Source organism: Aptenodytes forsteri, unplaced genomic scaffold, assembly GCF_000699145.1.
Source record: "Aptenodytes forsteri isolate BGI_AS27 unplaced genomic scaffold, ASM69914v1 Scaffold255, whole genome shotgun sequence".
Lineage (NCBI taxonomy): Eukaryota > Metazoa > Chordata > Aves > Sphenisciformes > Spheniscidae > Aptenodytes > Aptenodytes forsteri.
This window is the reverse complement of record NW_008794888.1, coordinates 3,087,037-3,108,066: the sequence shown is the minus strand read 5'-3', so window position 1 is coordinate 3,108,066 and position 21,030 is coordinate 3,087,037. Positions and strand designations below refer to the sequence as shown.

The window sequence follows — 21,030 nt, the reverse complement described above, 5'->3', positions numbered from 1 at the left end:
TTCTCTCCCCCATCCCACTGGGGGGAGGGGGAGTGAGCAAACGGCTGTATGGTGTTTAGCTGCCTGCCGGGTTAAACCACATCAAATAGTTTTGATCATAAAGTAGGAACTTACTTGCTTATTTATTTCTTAACCTGCCAAAAACAGCGGTCAAGAAGGGGCTTTCTCTTTCTCTCACAAGAGCTTTTCACATTGCAACCAGTCTGTGTATTTTTGCAAGAAATGGAGAATCTGCACTCAAAAAGTGATGGAGTGGAAAGTGAACTATCCATTGCTCTGGACATGCTGATGATTTGTTTGTTTTTTTAAATAGCCAGTTTTAATATGATGTCTCTTCTGCCCCTCTTCACTGAAGTAACACCGAGATTTTCACTACAGCCTGTTGAGAGTAACAGGAATAAGAGTAAAGCGATAGGGCAGAATAGATGGGAAATATCTTGAATGGATTTTGCATATTGAGCAAAGACAGTGACAGAGATGCACAAAGTTTCATTGTTCTTATCCTAAGTCATCCTACTGTGTTTTCTGAGAACTGTCTTGTAACATAAAATCTCTTCTTTTTGAATATGAATCTCCGTAGCAGGGACCCTGTAAAGGTTGTAAAAAGACCCTTATACAAAATCAGGCATTTGATTTAAAAAGAATTAATTTCAGGATTTGTTTCCTAAACCTGAGCTATAAACAAATTAATTATGCTGAATTCACAGAAATGCATCTTTTTATCAGAAATGTTAATTTAAAAACAATTTCATTGGATTATTGATGCTTGCTTAATTATCTTGAACGAATCTCATTTGAGACTAAGCCTTTGCCAACATTTTAAACGTACTGTTACCAAACATATATATACACTCCTTTTTTATTTAAAAAAGTCTTTATAAATTTTTCTACACTAGAATCTGTAATCACAAGATGTCATTTCTTTCCTAATCTTTGCGTTTATTTGGAGTACAACACAGCTGAAGGGTTAATTCTTTGATGGAACATCTTTGCATATTTTTGCATTTCTCTGTCTTGAGTTGGATAAAAATTATGTCTCACAGTTGCATATGGAGACCTGACCAACTCTAATATTTCATATTCTTCTTTCTGAATGCTTGCTCAAAGACAATAGTTTTAAGTAACTTAGTCATATAATGAGTAGGAGAAAGGAAGCTGTGTTATCTGCTCTTCTCATGGGGAAACACTGAGAAATTATGTGATCTATACAGAAGATTACAGGCAATGCATGAGAAGCTGGAATCATTATTTCAGGGGCTATTTTCTTAATGGAATGTAAGTTATTTGTCTTTATCTGCATTTTTTTGTGTCGTCAGTTATTGCAGTTACCTCTCAGCAATAGGTAGTTCATCTGTGCCATGAACAGAAATATTTCTGATATAACTCCATGCAGAATCAACTATCAACTATACAGTCTGCTTGCATTTAAACCCAGGCACAGTGCTATACAAATAAGGTCTTTTCAGAGGGGATCAGTAGAGATCTAAACCCATGCAAAGTCAGGTTGACCCAGCCTACTCTATGTTCCTGTTATTAGGAATGTAGTAGCTCTCTTACTCTAAGTGTTGAGAGCGTGGAGCTTGAGGAAAAATGTTTGACTGGACCAAGGCTGGCTTCTGCAGAGGCATGTGGATATCTTTGCGTTATCCTTCCAACATAAGGAGGACTTTAATGTTTGGTGTTGTGCCTAGTAAGCTTCCGCTAACCTGGCAAGCGATACAAAGATGTCCAGACAGCACAGCAGAGGTACGCACACTTCTATTAGCTCTGTCTGTGCCTTGGCCATGCCGTTCATGGGCTGGCTATTAGTGGAGATACACAGCAGTCTCTGTACACAAGTCCTCATTTTATTGAATAAACTCAGGGGAGGAGAACCATATAACCCCAACTTCCTGTTGAAGATGATGGAAAATTAATTCTATTGTGATAAATGCTTTATATACTTTTATGGCAGCTGCCAGTTTTGGCACTTTTTAAATGTAGAACTTTTGATGTATGATGGATAAAAAGGTAAACTGCATGGAATGAATGTATGGAACAAGTTGGGGAAAATGAACAGTAGCAAATCGCCAGGACCACATCAAGTTAACCTAAGAGTTCTCACTTCTCTGTCTTTCTGAATAAATGAAGTAAAAGTTAAAAAAAAAAAAAAAAATTGATGTGCCATGTTAAAAAAAAAAAAGGCAAAAGGAGCCGATTCTTCACAGGATAGGTAGTCAGCCAGTGGAACTTCCTGCTTCAAGGGAAAATTGGACAACTTCATGGAAGAGAAATCTGTTGAGAGTTAATAAATACATAGAAACTATTACTAAGAAGGTCTGGGAAATTATTAAAGGATGTATCATGAACCTCCTGTTTTCTTGTACTCTTCCCTAGACATCATATTTTGACATCTGTTAAACCAGAAATCCATCATCCTGTCACTGACCCAGTATAGTTGTCTTGTATCTAATTCAATAAAGTATTGGCTTTTTCAGCTACTGAAATTTGGAAGCTCAAATATTCTATTTGAAAGCCTGTATTTTTCTAATCATATTCAATCCACATTCTGCTCTAAATCAAATAAATTATGTCTACAGCCATTGTCCTCTACTGCATTAACTGCTTTATTCTACTTCTCCACCAAAAATTTCAGGCTTGCAAAATGTACAGTTCCAGATAATAAATTATGATTACGGTCTTTAAGTTAAAATGTTGCTGTTTCCTCCTGTCCTTCCTTGAAACTCGGAGTCTCTCCCGAGGCTGGAGGTGCCTGGGTTTATCAATACCTATTGAAACTGTCTTTTGCTAAGTCCAGTGGGATTTCTCAGTGGACTATATTCTGTCCTCCAGTAAAGTTAATAGAAATCCTGGATTGATTGTAATAGGTGCTTGGTTAGAGCTTAAATTTCAGAGGTTTAAAATGAGGGAGGGGTTAGCTTTTCTGTGTTCTCTAGTGGGTGGCCATACTTGTATATTTTACCTGCTGTTGTCAAATTCTGTTGCCAGTGTGTCATAAAATGTTTCGGGGTTTTTTTTGTTCACATTCATCTTCTCTGAAAGAGGTGAGTGGACCAGATTGGCTTGGTGGTCAGTACCAAACTATATACAAGATTATCAGATTTTTTCAGTCCCCTGCTTGAGGAGACCAAAGAGACCTAAACTGCTGCCTGTTTTTGAGTACAACGTGGCTAAACTTTATTAACTAGGAAGAATGTGGATCCAGTTACTGTTTCAGAGCCAAAGCTGCCCAGCAAACAGAAAACCTTAGTGAGATTAGACAATGTCAGGTAAAGCTTCTTCTGCATGCTATTTTTAGTACAGAGTCAGACATCAGAATCTTTGTAAACTCCATAAAACATGAAGCTAAAGTCAATACCTGCAACAAGAAAACATGCTCATGTTCATATTTTCCTGGGTCAAGAACCTCAGTATTAAACACCATGTGGAGTTTGTTGATCAGAATTTCTTGTGCCATGGAAAAGGGGAGGAAACCATGTGTCAGGAATGGATGATGCATATGGTATACAAAACTGTTCATCCTGCAATAAATGTTGAGGTCTTTTTTTGTGCAGGACATAAGCAGAGGAATGGCAGGTGGATGGTAGTCATCTTTGTGCTCAAAATTATGGTCCTAAAATGACTTAACTAAGAGCAGCCACTGCAGAAGTCTTGTAGAGTTGCGTGTTCCAGTCAATGCCAGCTTCTCTAGTGTCACTTTATTTCCTATCTTTGATGCAAAGAAAGCTGTACTTCATGATTTTATGCTAGCTGACAATTTTATGCATTTAGCTGTTCTTTGCTGCTGGTATGATGTATGCAGTAGGATTAGTTAGGCCCTGCTACAAGAAATTCTGGTATCGATAGCCTTTTTTCTTATTGCTTCATCTGTTTAAGCTATCTCTACCCAATAATAAAGAAGAGTTTGTGGTTAAACTGTTAAAAGTTACAGTTAATATTCCCTGAGACCACTTACAGTAGTTCATCAGTTGAATAGTATTTTTCCTTGAAACCATCTGACAGTTTGTTTATTCTAGGAAGCCACTGAAACAGGCCATTATAGCACACTTCAGGGAAAAATAAAAGGACCTGCCTTTGCAGCAGTACAGTCTGGGGACTGACTGGCTGTAGAGCAGCTCTGCTGGAAAGGAGCTGGGGTCTTGTTAGACAGCAAGCTGAACATGAGCCAGCAGTGTGTCCTGGCAGAAAAGAAGGGCAACAGCTTCCTGGGCTGTACTAACAGGAGCACAGCTAGCACACCCAGGGAAGTGAGTATCTCCCTCTAGTCAGCATTCATTGGACTGTATCTAGAATACATCCAGTTTGGGGACCTCCAGTACAGGAAAGACATTGATAAACTAGAGTGAGTTCAGCAGAGGCCCCACTGAGATTGTTGGGGGCTTGAGTACATACCCCATGAGAAGAAGCTGCAGAAACTGGACTTGTCCAGCCTGGAGAAGAGATGGCTTCAGGGGAAGCTAATAGCTTTCCAATACCTACGTTGAGGTTATCAGGCAGATGGAGCTAGGCTTTTAATGGTGGTGCATGGCAAGAGGATGAGACACAATGGGCAGTTGAAACATGAAAGGTTCAGACTGGACATAAGGGAAAACTTTTCACCATGAGGACAGCCAGACATTGGAAAAGGTTGCCCAGAGAGGTTGTGCAGTCTCCATCCTTGGGGAATTCAAGACCAAACTGAGTAACCTGATCAGACATCGTAACTCACCTTGCCTTGATTAGGAGCTAGAGAACCCTTGAGGTCCCTTCCAACTTGAATTACCCTCTGATCCTATAAAGCCTCTCCAAAAGAAAAGATCTGATCTGTTCATAATACAGATGTAACCTCTTTGCTGGCTGCTAATACCAGCATGCTTAAAAGATCCATTGTGTGGCCAAGTACTTAATTGAGCACGTATGACCTGTGTGACATACTTGTCATGGCATTAGCTTCATAAACTTCAGCCAGTTTATAAATGTTACCACATTGTTGCTAACACCTAAACTCTGTCAGTATTAGAACCTAAGATCATCAAGCTCTGAAGGGCTATATTACTGAAAGATCCCAAAAGGTGTAATAATTTCTCCAGTGTTTTTCCTGGTGTGATATCCTGATGGTGCACAAGAATGGTAATTTACATCAGTATGTACTGATATATCTTCATTGCAACATGTTGCATGGCTCTTCTCACATTGGTTCCCATGTGGCTTTTCTCATTGCTTGCTTAAATTTTGTCCCAGCTTCCTGTGGGAGAACGTAGGAGAAATGGAGGAGAAATACTGGCCATTACTGCAGTGCTCCCAGTTATCTGAAAGCTTTTGAAAGCCCGCATGTTATTTGGAGCTGTAATAGTCCCAAACAGATAAATTATGTGTGTGCAGATCAATGCTGTATCACAGGTTCAGTGACAGTTATTTTACTGTCCTTAAGATGGAGCTGTTCTTCAAGGGCAAGTGTCGTGTTTGATGTAAGCTTTTTCCTAGGTGTTTGGATTTCCAGCAAACCATTTTCAAAGGAAAACACAGGAGAAGCTGCATCCCATTGGCTTTTTAAATGGGAAGTGGAATTTGACCATGGAATGTTTGGGAACCCTGTGACCAAATAAAGGCTCTGTGGTAGCTTGAGGTCTGTGAACCCACACCATAGAATATCACTGCCTTCCCATTCCTGGAATGGCAAAAAGCAGTACCCTATACTATAGCTGCTGTGACTTTGTAGTCTTTAAAGAAAATGGAAAAGGTATGTAGTTATAAAATTATGTCAAGCATCTGGCCCTGCTATACCTTCCTTCAAAGTATTTTCAGATCTGTTAAGAATACTTTTATGCATGTCTCCATCTCCTCCTAACATAAACTGTTATTTTTTTCCTGCATCGCTAGATATGATTGTCTTTTCTCATTCATCAGATACTTCCTTAACTTGCCTTGAACTTTCTGTGCCTCATAGTATTGTAATTCTTACTAGCGTTCTTGTTGTGCCATTTGAGAAAATGAAATCTAGCTGCTGTAGCATCAGTTATAGAAGATGATGTACAGGTTCTTTAGCCTAAAATCTTCAGTCTTCTGTTTTTTTCCAGAACTAAAGCAAAAAATCTTTCTCCTTTTTTTCACTTTTGCTGTTTGGTTTTTGGGTTTTTTTCCATCTGCTTCCCTGGATTCTTATCTACCATGATATATACAGATTCCACAGCAGAAGAGTATAGAAAGTGTTTCCTGATCTGTCCTAGAACTACACATATATTCCCCACACTACCTGCCAGAAGTGCAAAGCGTGGAAGAAGGGTTAGGATTAAGGAAGTTAGCAACACCTAAAGCAGAAATACCTTGTCAATTCAAAGGTCGAAAGAATGGGATATGCAAGATCTGCAGATGATGGTGAGAGAAACATCCCATTTTTAGACAATGTTTTGAACCCACTGAGCAGAAGAGGCTTAATCGTGTCTGGAGTTGCACTGAAGCTCTTACTGTAGGTTTACTATTCAAAGTCACAATTGAAACTAAAGAAAAAAACTAGTGCCTTCAAAGCTGTTTTTCTGTGGCTTTTTTATCCAGCTAGTATAACTTTTTGAGGCTCATCTGTTGTGTCAGCTGCATATACACACAACTATGCTTAACCACCTGTAGTGGTCTCTCTAGACCGGCTCTGGACCCATCCCTACATGGCTGTCATTGTCTAGTAGAGTAGCCCCTACCTACCTAATCTCCAAATTCACAACCTCACCCTATTGAGGTCCCATTTGTAAATAAAACAAATGTTCTTGAAAAAGCACTTATTTCCTTCTTTCCTCTTCACCTTGCCCTACCTGTCTACAGACTATCTCACTGCATTTCACTTACATTACTTCTTGCAGAGTTAACCCTTTGGGCTTACTTGTCTTGCAGAGACAGACATGGGGCTTCAGGCCACTTTTTGTGACATCTTGATAGAGTTCAAGATCAATGTTTCTATAGATTTCATAAACTGACAACTATAAGGTTTTCATAGCCACAGTTTTTAACCATAGGTTGTTTCTTGAAAATTGTCCAAGGACTATCGTTGTGCATATTAAAAAAATTGTTCGCTATACTCTTCTTCATTCCACCAAAAAGCCCACATACATAAAAATTCCATGAATCACCAAATGGATAGTTAAAAGTCAGTCCAGCCACTGCTTTTTATTTCACAAATCTTTATAGCATTGCAGTATTTGCAATGTAATTCCAGTTATACATACAAATTGGGGGACGAGAGGCTAGAGAGCAGCCCCACAGAAAGATATGTGGGGGTTTGGGTTGATGGCAAGTTGAATATGAGTCAACAGTGTGCCCTGGCAGCCAAGAGAGCCAACTGTGTCCTGGGGTGCATCACGCACAGCATAGCTAGCCAGGCAAGGGAGGTGATTGTCCCACTCTACACTGCACTGGTGTAGCCCCACCTCGAGTACTGCGTGCAGTTTTGGGCACCTCAATAAAAGAAGGACATCAAACTATTATAGTGTGTCCAGAGGAGGGCAACCAAGATGGTGAAAGGCTTCGAGGGCAAGGCTTACGAGGAGCGGCTGAGGTCACTTGGTTTGTTCAGCTTGGAGAAGAGAAGGCTGAGGGGTGACCTCATCACAGTCTACAACTTCCTCAAGGGGGGCAGTGGAGGGGGAGGTGCTGATCTCCTCTCTCCGATGACCAGCATTAGGACAGGAGGAAATGGAATGAAGCTGTGTCAGGGGAAGGTCAGGGGGGACATTAGGAAAAGGTTCTTCACGGAGAGGGTGGTCGGTCACTGGAACAGGCTCCCCAGGGAAGTGGTCACGGCCTGTCAAGAGTTCAAGGAGCATCTGGACGACACTCTTAGTCATATGGTATAGTTTTAGGTAGTCCTGCGAGGAGCAGGGAGTTGGACTTGATGATCCTTATGGGTCCCTTCCAACTCGAGATATGCTATGATTCTATGATTCTGTTCTTGGGTCTGCTCGAAAATTAAGGTAGCTGCAGAATATCACCTTCTTCAAAATTGTTAAAAGATTAATTGAAATTAATGAAATATTACTTTATATATTGTACATACAACATATTGTACATAAAATGTTAATGTAAATGATACAGTAAGTGAACCAGGAGAGTATCTGTATTTTTTACAAACACTAATATAACTTTAATAAATTCAGAACATACAGTTGTTTTGAGTAATCATCTATGATGAGTTACATCTATGTGTAGTGGTAGAAGGTCTTTACTACCAGTTTAAAATTAATAATGTAATAAATAAGACTGACCCTTACTTATGTTGCAAAAGCTTAATTTAGCTTATTCCAGACTGCTCTATAGTGATATTCCACGAGCCTCAATTCTATTAATTGTACTGGTGTTTCTAAAATTATTTTTTAGGAACAGTTAGAAAGTGAGAGCATGAAGTTAAAGCAACTTGAGGACAAAAACAATCAAAAGGAAAGGAAGCTTGTATCTATTATTTCCAACCAAGAAGATAAAATAAGAACTCTGAAAAGCAAATTGAAAGAATTAAATGAAGCACAAAAGGGTATACAGACACCAACATATAAAAGGGAGGTAAGCTAAGCAACCAAGTAGAGATAAAATGAAAAAAACAAACATCTGTAAATTATTACTTCTTTCAAACGTGTTTATACTAATTATTCTAAGAAACTGCTTTTAAATTTCAGTATTATATAATTACTAGGAAATCATTAAAGTATATAAAGCATATGGGGAACACCGAACTATTAAATACATATTGGTTGGTTTGTGTGTTAAATATTTTATGTTATGTCATCAAAATTTTAGTACTTGGGAAAACTCCAGATTAGCATTTCTGTTTTATAATTTTCAGTTGGAAGTTTTCACCAAGATTGAGTTGATCTTTTCACTTTTATGCCACCCTATTTTTGTTATAGAATAGCATCCAGAGTGCTATTCTGTCCTTGTGGGATAGCTAGAATGCGCTCGTCGATGTGAATCTAACCATGCAAACATATTTTAGCTAGCTAATTTAAAGTGAACGTAGGTAAGGGTAGGAGCACAGCAACACATAACTTGTTGCTATTACACTTCCCAAGCATTGCTTAACTTACTGTAGCAAGCATTTGTAACCCATATTGCTAGGTGTAAGGCAGCTGAAATGTGTCTACAGGAGCTGCAGTTGCACTTTAGTGCAAGGTAAGACAAACCTGTAGGCTCTGGGTCTGTGATTATAAACAATGTGTCATTGACATCAGCTGATTTGGCAGACATATGATCAAGTTCTGTGTCTGATCTGGAGCACATATGAACTACCCAGGCCATCTGGTAGTGTAGATCTAGTGGAACTGCAGCTTAATGACTGGTTATTATAAAAACTTAATGCCTGGCAGATTTAAAACTACGTAATACTAGAGTGAACCACAAGGTGGTAGTCAAAGTTAAGAACTTATTTAAAAGCCTGCTAGAACTCTTGACATACTAGCTTGTGACGTGTTCATTGAAAATTTCAGTGAATAAATTGATTTTTAAGAGCTAAAGTAGCTGGATACCTTACTAACAAGCTTATACACAATGCATAATCTTACCTTATACATGATTGAAACAGAATTACAGTCAAGCAGTATTCTTAGAACCAGTTTCCTTTCAAGGGAGTATGAGCAGAGGAATGCCACACTGAGTTGCTAAGTTAAACTAAAAACAGGAATTCACACAAACAATAAAAAACTGCTTTTGTCATTTTGTGACTGTTTTGAGAGCTTCCAGAAGGACTAGGTGAAGGATTCCATGACGTTTTTATTCCTATCAGGGTGAAGAGCAAAATTTATATGCTAACCTGTGATCAATATTTTCATATTTTACTTCAAGGTGAAAAGTAAGAAAGTTGTTCCAGATAAGCCTGAATTATCTCTAGGGATCTCTGGTATTTCTCCTATGCCTGAAAGGTAAATACTTTTGCAGCATTATTAAAATTGCTTCTAATTGTCTTTTCTGCTATTAAATAAGACCAGCTATTTCCCTCTTTTCTACACAGTACCTTAAAAAATGGATGCGGGGGGGAGCAACAGAGGTCAAAGAGCTGGTGTGGGAAGGTAATAAAGCCAGCAACTATGTGGAATCATGGCTGGGGCTTTGCAAGTATGTGGGGATAAATTGGGAGGAAGAAAAATAGCCACTTGGTTCAGCAGGAGGTTAAACTCTGTGGGAAACTGCAGTGGATGTTAATGCTGGGTTTTGGGTAAGCATTAACTCCCTTGCATTAACTCTTCAGAACAGGAGTGTACAACTGTAATGGATTAACTGATGGCAGCACTGCAGAGGAGCCTGCTGCGCTGCCAGGAGGAGGTCTGATAGTCAGCATGAAGAAATAATTCTTGGCCTGATCCATCCTAAATGAGAGAGTTTGAAGCCAGGTTTATCTGTAAGCTGAAGCCAGCCAGCCAGCCAGCCCTAGCTATGACCAAGGGACTAAAAGCAGTGTATTTCCTAAGCAAGTATTCCCTCTTCTGCCAGTGTTTTGGGAAAAATATTGACCAAAGTCTTAGGTTTGCATTTTTCACAGGGTAGGCAGTAATATCACTTCTATCAATTTTGCTGAGGTCAAGTAGAAGATTCTCTAAGGTGAGGCTAGGAGAGTGTTAGGGAAAAGTATCATAAATTCTTGCTGTCTTATACTCTTGCCTAGGCATCTGCTTTTGGCCACTCTCAGGCATAGGCTAGGTGAACTACGTGGATCTTTAGTCTGACTCACTGCTGCTTTATGCCAGGAAAGAGAGGAAATAAGACTGTGATGTGATAAAGACTTTTTTGTCTTTACTGATTTATATCTAAAAAATTAAAAACCTTTACCTGTCTTCTGTCTCCCTCCTCTCAAATAGCTCCCTTACTTTACTGTTTTCTTGGAAAGAGGTATGTGACTGGTAAAATTACTGGTAATCTTACACTAGAAAGATTATAGTATCACAAATGTCTAGCAAATTAAGATTGATTCATCTAATCATATGTATATTTTAAGGCTCCGATTAGAAACTTGTGTTGAGTCTTTTTTAATTTCTTATTTATCAAAACACCTGAAAAATGGTCAGAATGTGTTAACAGTAGCAACTTTAACTCCTTCTGTAGATTTTTTTTTTCAAATGAGATACAAATAGACATTTGTGTCTTCAAAAAGAGAAGCACAGCAGAAGTAGGAACACAGCTCGTGACACTCCTGATTGCTATATGAATAAGCAATAAAAAGGAAAACAATTCACTGGATTAAAGAAAAATCCCTTTTGAGCTCTTTTGATACAAAGATGCAAAAGAGAACACAAATCCAGTTTGTCACCAACTTTACTTTTTCATTCTTGAAGTTCATTTTATAAAATCCATGATACTGTGCTTAGAAATATAAATTACTCAGCAAGTCCATCAAAATTTCACAGTGGAATTTTATGGATGCATCAATAACTGAATAGCATAGTGCCTTCGGGCAAATAAAACTCACACCAGCACAAAGAACTATTTTTACCATTCTCAATGCAGATAACTAAATATCGGATATCTGTATGATACTCTGGAAAAGATATAATTAAAAAAATCCCTCAAAATAAAAGGAAAAGTCATGCGATATTGTCTAAAACAGAGAAGGAATGAGTTCACGAGACCCTCTCCAAAACGTCAGGTAGACAGAGAAGGAAGGAGCAGTAACAAATCCTTGTGTGTTCCTTCTCCTGCAAAGTCTGAAGCGCACAGAAAACAACGGAAAACAATTAATGTTCACAGCAGCAGCATCTTACTTGCCCTAGAATGAGATGGAAACAGTACCCTCGTGAAAGATAAGCTGTTCCACAAAATACCTGAGGGAACTGAAAGAAATACAAAGGCTGGATTTTTTTTTTGTTTTTTGGGGGGGGGGTGTCCTTGCAGGGTCAGGTCCTAAGCTCAAATGTATGTGTGTATGATAGGACTAAACAGCTCTGACAACAGTTTCTTTTCCCTTTCTGCTTGCTTTTACTGAGGAGAACAAAAATATGTATACATATGTTGAGGAGCAAGGTATCCAAGAAAAGTAGCTTACACTATTGTTTTTCTCTGGTTTGTGGGCGTGACTAGATTAAAGGTCACAAGAAGCTGAATTGGTTGACTCTTTAATTTACAATTTCGATCTTCCAGGGAGAATCTGGAGACTATTTTCCAGGACATGAAAGAAGAATGTCATCGAATATGTATGCTAGCCAGAAAACAAACAGACCAACTGAGTAAATTTAAGTTAAAGCCAGAACCTGAAACTGGTAATATCATACTTAAGCTCTTATTGTGATTCAACTGTTTGAAAGCTTTGCTTTATATTTGAAAATACTGTAAATTACACATACATAGAAGTACTTCCACTGTTTACCATCTGCCTTTTTCAAGTCTGTTCACATGGTGCTCAGTATTTCACCAAGAAAACGCACCGCCAGTTTTGGCATTCTATGACGAATGCTCCAAATCACATGCTATAAAAGACAGTCATCACATCAATGGCTCTTGTAATTGTTTTGTCCCTTGGAGTGAGAGGCAGGCACTTACTACATGTGATATCCCATCATACTGTGTGAATGACAGCACTTGCTTGCTTTTAATTTAGCTGTCAGTTCAAAAGATGTCTGTTATGAATGTCTCTAGCCCCATATCTGTTAAACTGCCGGACTGAGGAGAGTCAGAGGACTTATTTCCTAGACTTCCTTGTGCAGACTTTTAAATACTGTTTTCTTATATGGGACAAGAGCTTAATCCAACACTTCCTGAAAACAAAAGAAAGGCTTGATTTTTGTTGCAACTGGAAGAGATTCTGAATGTCCGGTTTTGCTAATGCTTACATTTGATATAATGTAAGCTACTGTGGGTATTCCCTACTAGCTTTTCTTAATAGTAGGATCAGACTCTTAAGTGATTTCAAAAAACACCTGCCAAACTTACATGGTTGAAGCAAGAGGCGCTGATTTCAGCACTGGCTTCTAATTTAGGTTATACCATTACTGAAGTTTTGTTACATGAAGTGCTAACGTGTAGCCTGTGGCTTCAAATTGCTATGTCTGAACTGTATTGTTATATTCTGATTTTACACTACTAAACTTTATTATTTGGGGGTGGGAATTTTGGGGGATGAGTGCTTGGCAATTTATTTCAGAATGGATTTGTTTTCCTTAAATAAGTGCCTAACTCAACTGTGTTAAAAGCTATATATGATATAGATGTAATCTGCTTGATTTTTATTAATTTTGTGGCCCATATTACTACAATATCTGAGTGATGTCAGAAGGCTGCTGTACAATAAATGTGTACTGTAGTTATTCTCTCACCTGATTAGGAGTAACCATGTATATTATTACCATTTTTGTGGTAATAAAATACACATAAAGTGCCGAAAATGAAAGGGAATTCTCAAAGCAAAGGGAAAATATGGTCCTACTTCTGAATAGTTATTCAGTTTAAATATTTACCTAATTTGGAAACCAATGGGAGTTTGGTACCTGAATACCTTCTAAAATCGTGCTCATGGTGCCTAGCATGTTCTTGGCACCGTGTGAAATGGGTTTGGTTCCAGCTTCTATTTCTGCCAGCACACTTCAGTAAATATATGCAAGTATGTGTTAAGAGTATGGGACAACATAATTTTCAACAAAATGAAAATGTTTATAGCCATAAATCAAAGACAAATAGAATTATTAGAACAGACTTACTTCCTTTTATTTCTGTTCTGATAGTTTTTGTGTCAGAGCTAATGTTTGTGAGAGAGAACTACGCCTCAAACTGATTTCAAAGAGAAAAAAATAAAGGTTAAAAAGCCAAGAAGGAAGAACAAAAACCTCTCAGGAAAAATACCCCAACACCGCACCTGTAATAATTATGCTTCAGTGGACTATTTAATGTTTTCTTCATTCTTTCTTCACAGAAATACAGTTTTCCATGCCGATACAGTGTACTGATAAAACTGATGAACAAGCAGAAGAGCTTTTTAAGCCTCGGGTTATAAAGGATATAAATAGAGGTGCATCATGCATCACATCTATCACACCAAGAGGAGTGGGCCAAGATGAGGACAACAACTCTGTAGAATCACTTTCTAAATTTAATGTCAAGTTTCCACCTACAGACAATGACTCTGCTTTCTTGCAGAGCACTCAGGAAAATCCAACAGTTCCTTGTACTGGTATAGCTGAAAACATGCTTCAAGATCATCATTTTAACCTGGAGCACAGAGACCATGCTGTTAACCTCAGTAAATTGGAACCTAACCCATTTGAAGCTCATGGAGTTGATCTCATGACCTCAGCTTTACAAAGCTTAACTACTGTTGACAAAACAACCCCCCCAAATCATGCAAACGTGCCAATAGAAAATACCTGTGACAAAACGTGTTTAAAAACAACAGACACTGGTTTCACATTTGTACCTAAGCACACAAACCAGGGTGTACCTGAAGTAATTTTTTCTTCTTTAGAAGCTGCTGGGACAACCGTCAGAGGTCCTCATCAGGTATCTTCCTATAAATACGGTACATTTAAAAAAATGGTAATGATTCAGACAACCACTTTGCAAAGATGTTTGAGACAGGATTAATACATTCTATGAGGTATCTCATCAGTCTTTTTTTTAAGACAATATTTCTTGTCAGTTCTTCTTCCTGATACTGAAGTATGTGTATGAGGCACTTTTCCAGTGAAAGGGCAGGAGTTTAAGCAGATGTAAGCACTGGATATGCTTGCACAAATTTCAGTTCATTTAGATATTAATTGCTTCTATATCTATTTCAAAGCTGTCATTAATTGTAAGTTGCCCCCTAGACTGCTTTTTTTGCACCCTTGATCTCAGCTGAATAGGGCACATAATTGTTTTAATTGTTTTTAATGTAGAACAGAGAATATGACAAATGGACTAATTAAAAAGCTGAACAGATAAATACTTCACTGTGGAAAAATTACCTACTTTTTATCTCGATGTGAGGTATAAACAGCACCCTATTCCTCCCCTCTAAGAAAACTTAAATTTTTTTCTTCGTAGTTTAAGCAGTCAAGGAGGAAAGCATATTTATTTTTTCAAATGAAGGGAAGTTCACTACAATACTTTATTTTAGGTTTATGTAGGTACTTTGGGCTTTAATTTCAGTTATAGCTACTTGAAGTCCATGGGAGCTTCTGAAAGCAAGGCCCAGTTGCTGTAATGCAGAAAACATTTCAGCAGGTTCTGACAATCACGTCTGAATATTTTGCTGCTTTTGTGTAACATCCTGTCTCAACTGAAATTGCTGGCAAAATTATTATGGACCTTTATAGACTGATTTTTTTTACGTTTCTGCGGCTTTTCTCACACCTTGTGAGAGGACAGCTTTTCAAGAATAAGCAAATAGTGATATTTAGGAATTCTGTGAGGGTGGATTTGGCATATTTTTACTATTTACATTGATGTGGTTTTGTGTTCTTTGCTAATGACAAGGGACATGCAGCAGAAGAGCTTTACCTCTCAATTTGGCCGCTGCCATGACATGCAAAACTAGCATTTGGAAAACGTTTGTAGGACATGATAGCTTTGACGTTTTCTTCTCCTAAAACGTACCCAATGTAGTTTAATTTTCTATTGCAAACCAGTTTTGGATGAAAAGTTTAAAGCGTGGAAAGTTTGCTGTTCTTCATCATTGTATTTTAAACTGTAAGTCTGATATTTTAAAATGTATTTTAAATATCTATTTGCAATGTAGGAGATCTCAAATCTATACCAACTTACTAATCACAGTTTTTATTGTGCTTTGTTTTTCATTGGATCCTCGGTTAAAGTTGTGACTGAGTTAAACAAATTAAACCATTTATTTTATCACTGGTAGAATTCCTGTGGAGCTGTGAAGCATTCACTCCATTGCTTGTTACTATCCTCTTTTTCTGTATTCCCTCTCCAGCTTGTTCTTTTACTAGCTAGTCTGTGTATTCATTTTTCAATAGATGGCACCCTGCATTGTATATTACAGCAAGTGAAACAGCTGGTATGTGATTATAAATTGATAGGGGAGTATGCAGCTTAAAAAGTAGAGAAGAATTGCAGTTGAATAGCAGTAATCCTTTGGTTTGATCGTTGGTATTTCTGCAAAATAAGGAAATTAATTTGGAGCCATCATTTAAAATGTAAATTATCTACTTTGTGGAGAAAATGTAATAATGCTAACACTTGGAGAAAAGAAAGGCAATGGTGAACTGTTCCAGTATTTGTAAGTCATATCTACAATAGCACTGTAGAACATAAAGGACATTGACTAAAATGTTATATTTTATCCAGAAGCTTGTTTGAAACAAGCCAATATTACTTTAGAATCCATTAAATATACATCTGTGTATATCAATATATTTAAACATCCATCACCTTGCTGCCTTCAAAAGAGGTTTTTAAGTATCTTTCCCAGTGGACTCAGCTTTAGAGTTTTTTCTGACTCTTAATTGTGCTAAAGATTTGATTCACAGATACTATATATGTAGATTAAAATACTAATGTTTTTTAAAAGTTACTTGCATACATGCCCTTTCGACTGTATTAACCTTAGCAAATTTATGCATAAACTTTTTCTTAGTATTTTTACCACCTTTCTAAGGGGTAGTTACACTGCTTACGGCTCCATCATCCCTGCCACTGGTGAAGCTCCAGTAGGGCGGAATTAGATACCTGATTTTTTTTTTCCTAGTGTAGATAAAACTTTCAAGTATTTACTACATATGTTAACTTATAAAATGGAAAACCCCATAAATGCAATAGATTTGGCAACAGTAAGTTCTTGGAACTGCTCTCAGTTGCTGTAATAAATTTAGCTCTTTCCTTCTATGTGGATACTAAATGTGAAAACTCAGTACTGTTTTCTTAGGATGTAACTTTTTAAAAAAACATGTGACTGAAAAGAGCAGCAGATTAAAATAAACATGGATATTAGTGGACCTAGGATTTTACAGACTGCATTTAACTGAGACTTGCATATAGATGCATGTGTTCATCGGTATTCACAGTTTGAGGGGGTTGTTTCCACCAAAAATATTTCTAAGAATGTTCATGATTTAGAAGCAAATTGATAGTCTATTGATCTTAATCTGAATATTAATGTTTTCAAAATGGAACATCTGCTTAAATATATCCCTATTCTGAAAAGCATATTAAGCACATGCTTAACATGCAAAGAAAGAAATGGAAGTTAAGTGCCTGCCTCAGTGGGTTGCTGGATGAGTACCTCCCCTTGTTGTGCTTCCAAGATTAGAAATCTTACTATGTCCTTTGTGGGGTTTTTACAATACTATTTTATCTTTTTTTTCAAATGGTGCTTTACATCATAAGAGATTAGAAACAAGTAATTCTAAACACATTTGTGTAGGGATGTTTAAGTGTGTCAGTGTCTAGATAGATTTAATATGCAATTTACACCAGCAACATACAATAAGTACACTCTTTGAGCTGAAAAAAGTGGTGTGATTGCACTTAATTACTAATTAGTCAATTTAATTATATGGATTGCTGACCATAATGAAAGACAGTAAATCTGCTACTGCTATCTGATAAGCTAAACACTGTTTAAATAGGGAACGGACAGGAAATTGACTCCAAGAAGTTTAGCTGGTTTAAAAAGAAGGTTTAACCACTATGAAAGCCAGGTTAGTTGTACAGTGAGTTACCATGGGAGGAATAAACCATAGATTCCAAGTATTTGGCATGATGAAATTTGAATAAGAGCTGAAAATTAAAACTCTTGGGTAAGTCTTGATAGCAAGAAATTTAAAACTTCTAAAGAAACTACTATCTAAAGTATTCTTGCTTGCCTTTCCATGTGCGAGTGAAGCAAGAGAGAAGAAAACTGAGCCAAAAATACTGTAGGGCGCTCTCCTCTTCTAGGTTCCATCCCCACATAAAGCTCATACCAGCTTGCTGCCATTCTGTCTACTTTGCAGTCACAGCAGTATGCATTTAGTTATCAATTTACTCAAAACCTAATCGTCCTGGCCATATAACGTAACTATGTATTTTATCTTGTGTTGCTAATACTAAAGTAATGAAACTTAATTTTTAACTTTACTTTGAAAACTGATAGATGACTTTTTTGATTTCTAGTTGGTATGACACTAAATAATTAGTGTACACTCTGACTTAAAGTATGTATCAGGCTGAAGTCCCTTGAACTCCAATGTCTGGTAAACCGACTTGTTGGCTTTAAACTAACTAGCTCAGGGCCCAAGAGCAGTACAGCTGCTGAACCAAACTTAGCATAGTTTACAGAATTGCCTGAACGCGTGGATAGGTATTCAGATGGTCCCATTGAGTTTGATGCTGTCATGGCAGAAGGAATCCCAAAACAGATTATTTGAGACACATTTACACTAAAAGGCAGTCAGAGCAAATAAGTAACTTAAGCCGTACAACATTGCTCTAGTCATTTTGTAAGTAAAATGAAAACTAGTTATGTGTCAATAAGAATAGAAATAAAATATGATTCATACTAACTCTGTGCAAGTAACATTTTACTCTAAGGTAAAAATGTGTTTTCTCATTTCTGTTAAATGGCTTTTATGTACTATGGCTTCTACAGTAAAATACTGAAATGCAAAGTTACAGAAAAGCCTTAATATTTATCAGACTGATATTACAGACTTTTGCTCATAGCAGTATTTATCATGAATAGATACCAAGACATTCTAAGTGTTTGCAAGGATAGTATGTTTATAGAACTTTAAAAAAATTGAACTCCTATCTTGCTTTTCTTAAATGAGAACTCTCTAGTTAATGTCTCTGGCCAGGCAGGTGTAAAGGACACATAGTTTAAAGAGGCAGGTATTTTTTTATATATAAATATAAACTACAGCATAATGTAAACCACGTTGTAAACCACAGGAGTAATCATTTTCTGTTTCTTTTAGCTCGTTTGGCAGCCTCAAGACAATGATTTGCTGGCACAAGCTTATACAGACTCTGAACTGAATCAGTGTGGAATATGTGAATTCTGTCGAGAAGTTTTCCCACCATCTATAACGTCTAAGGAAGATTTTCTTCGGCATCTGAATTCCCACTTCAAAGTACAGTCTTAATGTATGAGAATTCAATGGATCACCGTTTTTGCATATATTTGATTTCTTTTATTCAATAGATACGCTAAGAATTTAAGAATTAAGACTTCTTGTAAAAAGAACTCATGACTGAAACTGTTTGTCAGATAAGCACATTTTTAAATTGTCCTTTGACAAGGTAAAATGAAACTGTAAGTCACTCAGTACTGTAATTCACATTATTGCTTGTTATGCTTCAATATTACTTTTGAGAGTGATGTTAAACACCTTTTTTCTTTTTTTTTTTCTTTTTTTTTATTTTTGCAATTAGTCATTGCCTGAATAGGCCCAAAGTCATGATTATATTTAAGAGTGTAGACTTGCAGGATTAACACCTTAATCTGGCTGGGGAAATTGGTGTAATGCTAGGATTTTTTTCTTAATATCCAGTGATATGATTATGTTCTCCTTGAAGTAAACAGGAAGAGAAGTAGGCTCTCATTTTTCATTTCTCTTATAAAATTTCCAAATTTAATTTACTATAGTGAATCTCTTAATTCAGATTCTTGCAAAATCATCACAGTAACTGAATGCCAGGTGTGCCAAAATTAGGATAGGCTTGTTCACTAGTAACATAAATGAATGGTTGACTTTCCCAGATGAATTGTTTACTAGAGAGAGTAATCAAACACGGCACATAAATGTCGCTTTTGGCAAAATGTAACAGTAGCAATTTTATGGATATCTGTTACGTGTTATAAAAAATAACAATTTTGTTCATGTATCTTTCTAGCATTAATAATTAGTAAAAATACTTCCATGGAAAAAGGTTGTATTAGTATGAAGGATAGAGTGAGAAAAGGTTAAACTTTCCCTAAAACTAAGAATACCAAAGATTATTTACGTTTCCTTCCGGTCTGCTATGAAGGATTGCTCAAGTCTGCTACAGCCTAGAAAGAAAAGGGGAAAACCTAATCACCCAAATCCCAGTAACTTCGTTTTTAACCTGAATGTGCTTAGTGGCTTTCTCAATGCAATTTAAATTTGTGTTTAGTTGAAACGTTGCATTCTGATAAATTTTGCACATTTTCTGGATTTATTGGGATCAAATTAAAAAGGGGGGGGGTTACTAAGTAATTTAAATTAAATGATAAAGGCTGACTTGGAGCTTTTTGCATTTGAACTGAATATAGGTTTTAGTCCTGATACTTGATAATTAGCATTAATATTTTCATAGCAGCAAAGCACAGCAGTTTCTCTTTTTAAAGATTTGTTTGCAGGTGACCAATTTCTGGAAGAATTAACACCTGTGTAACTTTTAGAAATGGATTTTTCTGCAATTATTTTCTCTATTTTAAACATCTCATGTTTGTGACTGGCTGACAACAGAGTGTACTGTAATAAACAGCAGTGTACAGTGCACGTCTGCTACATGACCTGGAGAAAGAGTTTGTTACTATGAACAGCTCTAAAGCCCCACCGGTACCCAGCGCTGAGGAGGATACACGTTCACCCCTGGACTCGCCGTGCGGCGTGTGAAGTACCTCCCCAGGGAGCACGGCTGGGGGTGGTTCCCGGGAGAGGCAGAAGGTCCAGGATTGGGAGGAGAGAAGGGGATTCGCACATCTCCAGCCAGCCCGACACAAAACCGTGTTACTATGAACAGCTCTAAAGCCCCACCGGTACCCAGCGCTGAGGAGGATACACGTTCACCCCTGGACTCGCCGTGCGGCGTGTGAAGTACCTCCCCAGGGAGCACGGCTGGGGGTGGTTCCCGGGAGAGGCAGAAGGTCCAGGATTGGGAGGAGAGAAGGGGATTCGCACATCTCCAGCCCCCCCGACACAAAACCGACTTGTCCTCTCAGCCGTGAAATCCGAGCTCAGGAGCTCACGCTATTAAGAGCCGAACAAACTGCGAATCACCTTTAAAGAAAATAAAGTCATCTGTTCCTCCCCCGCCACGCACGGACGTTTTCCCCGTGAGCTCTTCCGCTGGCGGAGAAGGGAGCCCTGCGCCGAGCCCGAGTCCCCGCGCTGGGCCACGGTTCTTTGTTGCTGGAGGCAGCCTGGCACCCCC

The 21,030-nt window shown here is 37.8% G+C and overlaps 1 protein-coding gene across 2 annotated transcripts in view; it reads left to right on the top strand.

Moving 5' to 3' along the window:
* Positions 1-20,382, top strand: part of TANK (TRAF family member associated NFKB activator) — a 31,246-nt gene extending 10,864 nt beyond the window's left edge. For both annotated transcript variants that reach the window (XM_009274909.2, XM_009274910.2), the window contains 5 exons: positions 8,341-8,520; positions 9,796-9,872; positions 12,082-12,200; positions 13,847-14,430; positions 18,828-20,382. In XM_009274909.2, the coding sequence (XP_009273184.1) occupies positions 8,341-8,520; positions 9,796-9,872; positions 12,082-12,200; positions 13,847-14,430; positions 18,828-18,995 (1,128 nt within the window). In that variant the 3' untranslated portion in view covers positions 18,996-20,382. The remainder of the gene's footprint in view (positions 1-8,340; positions 8,521-9,795; positions 9,873-12,081; positions 12,201-13,846; positions 14,431-18,827) is intronic.
* Positions 20,383-21,030: the final 648 nt, after the last annotated feature.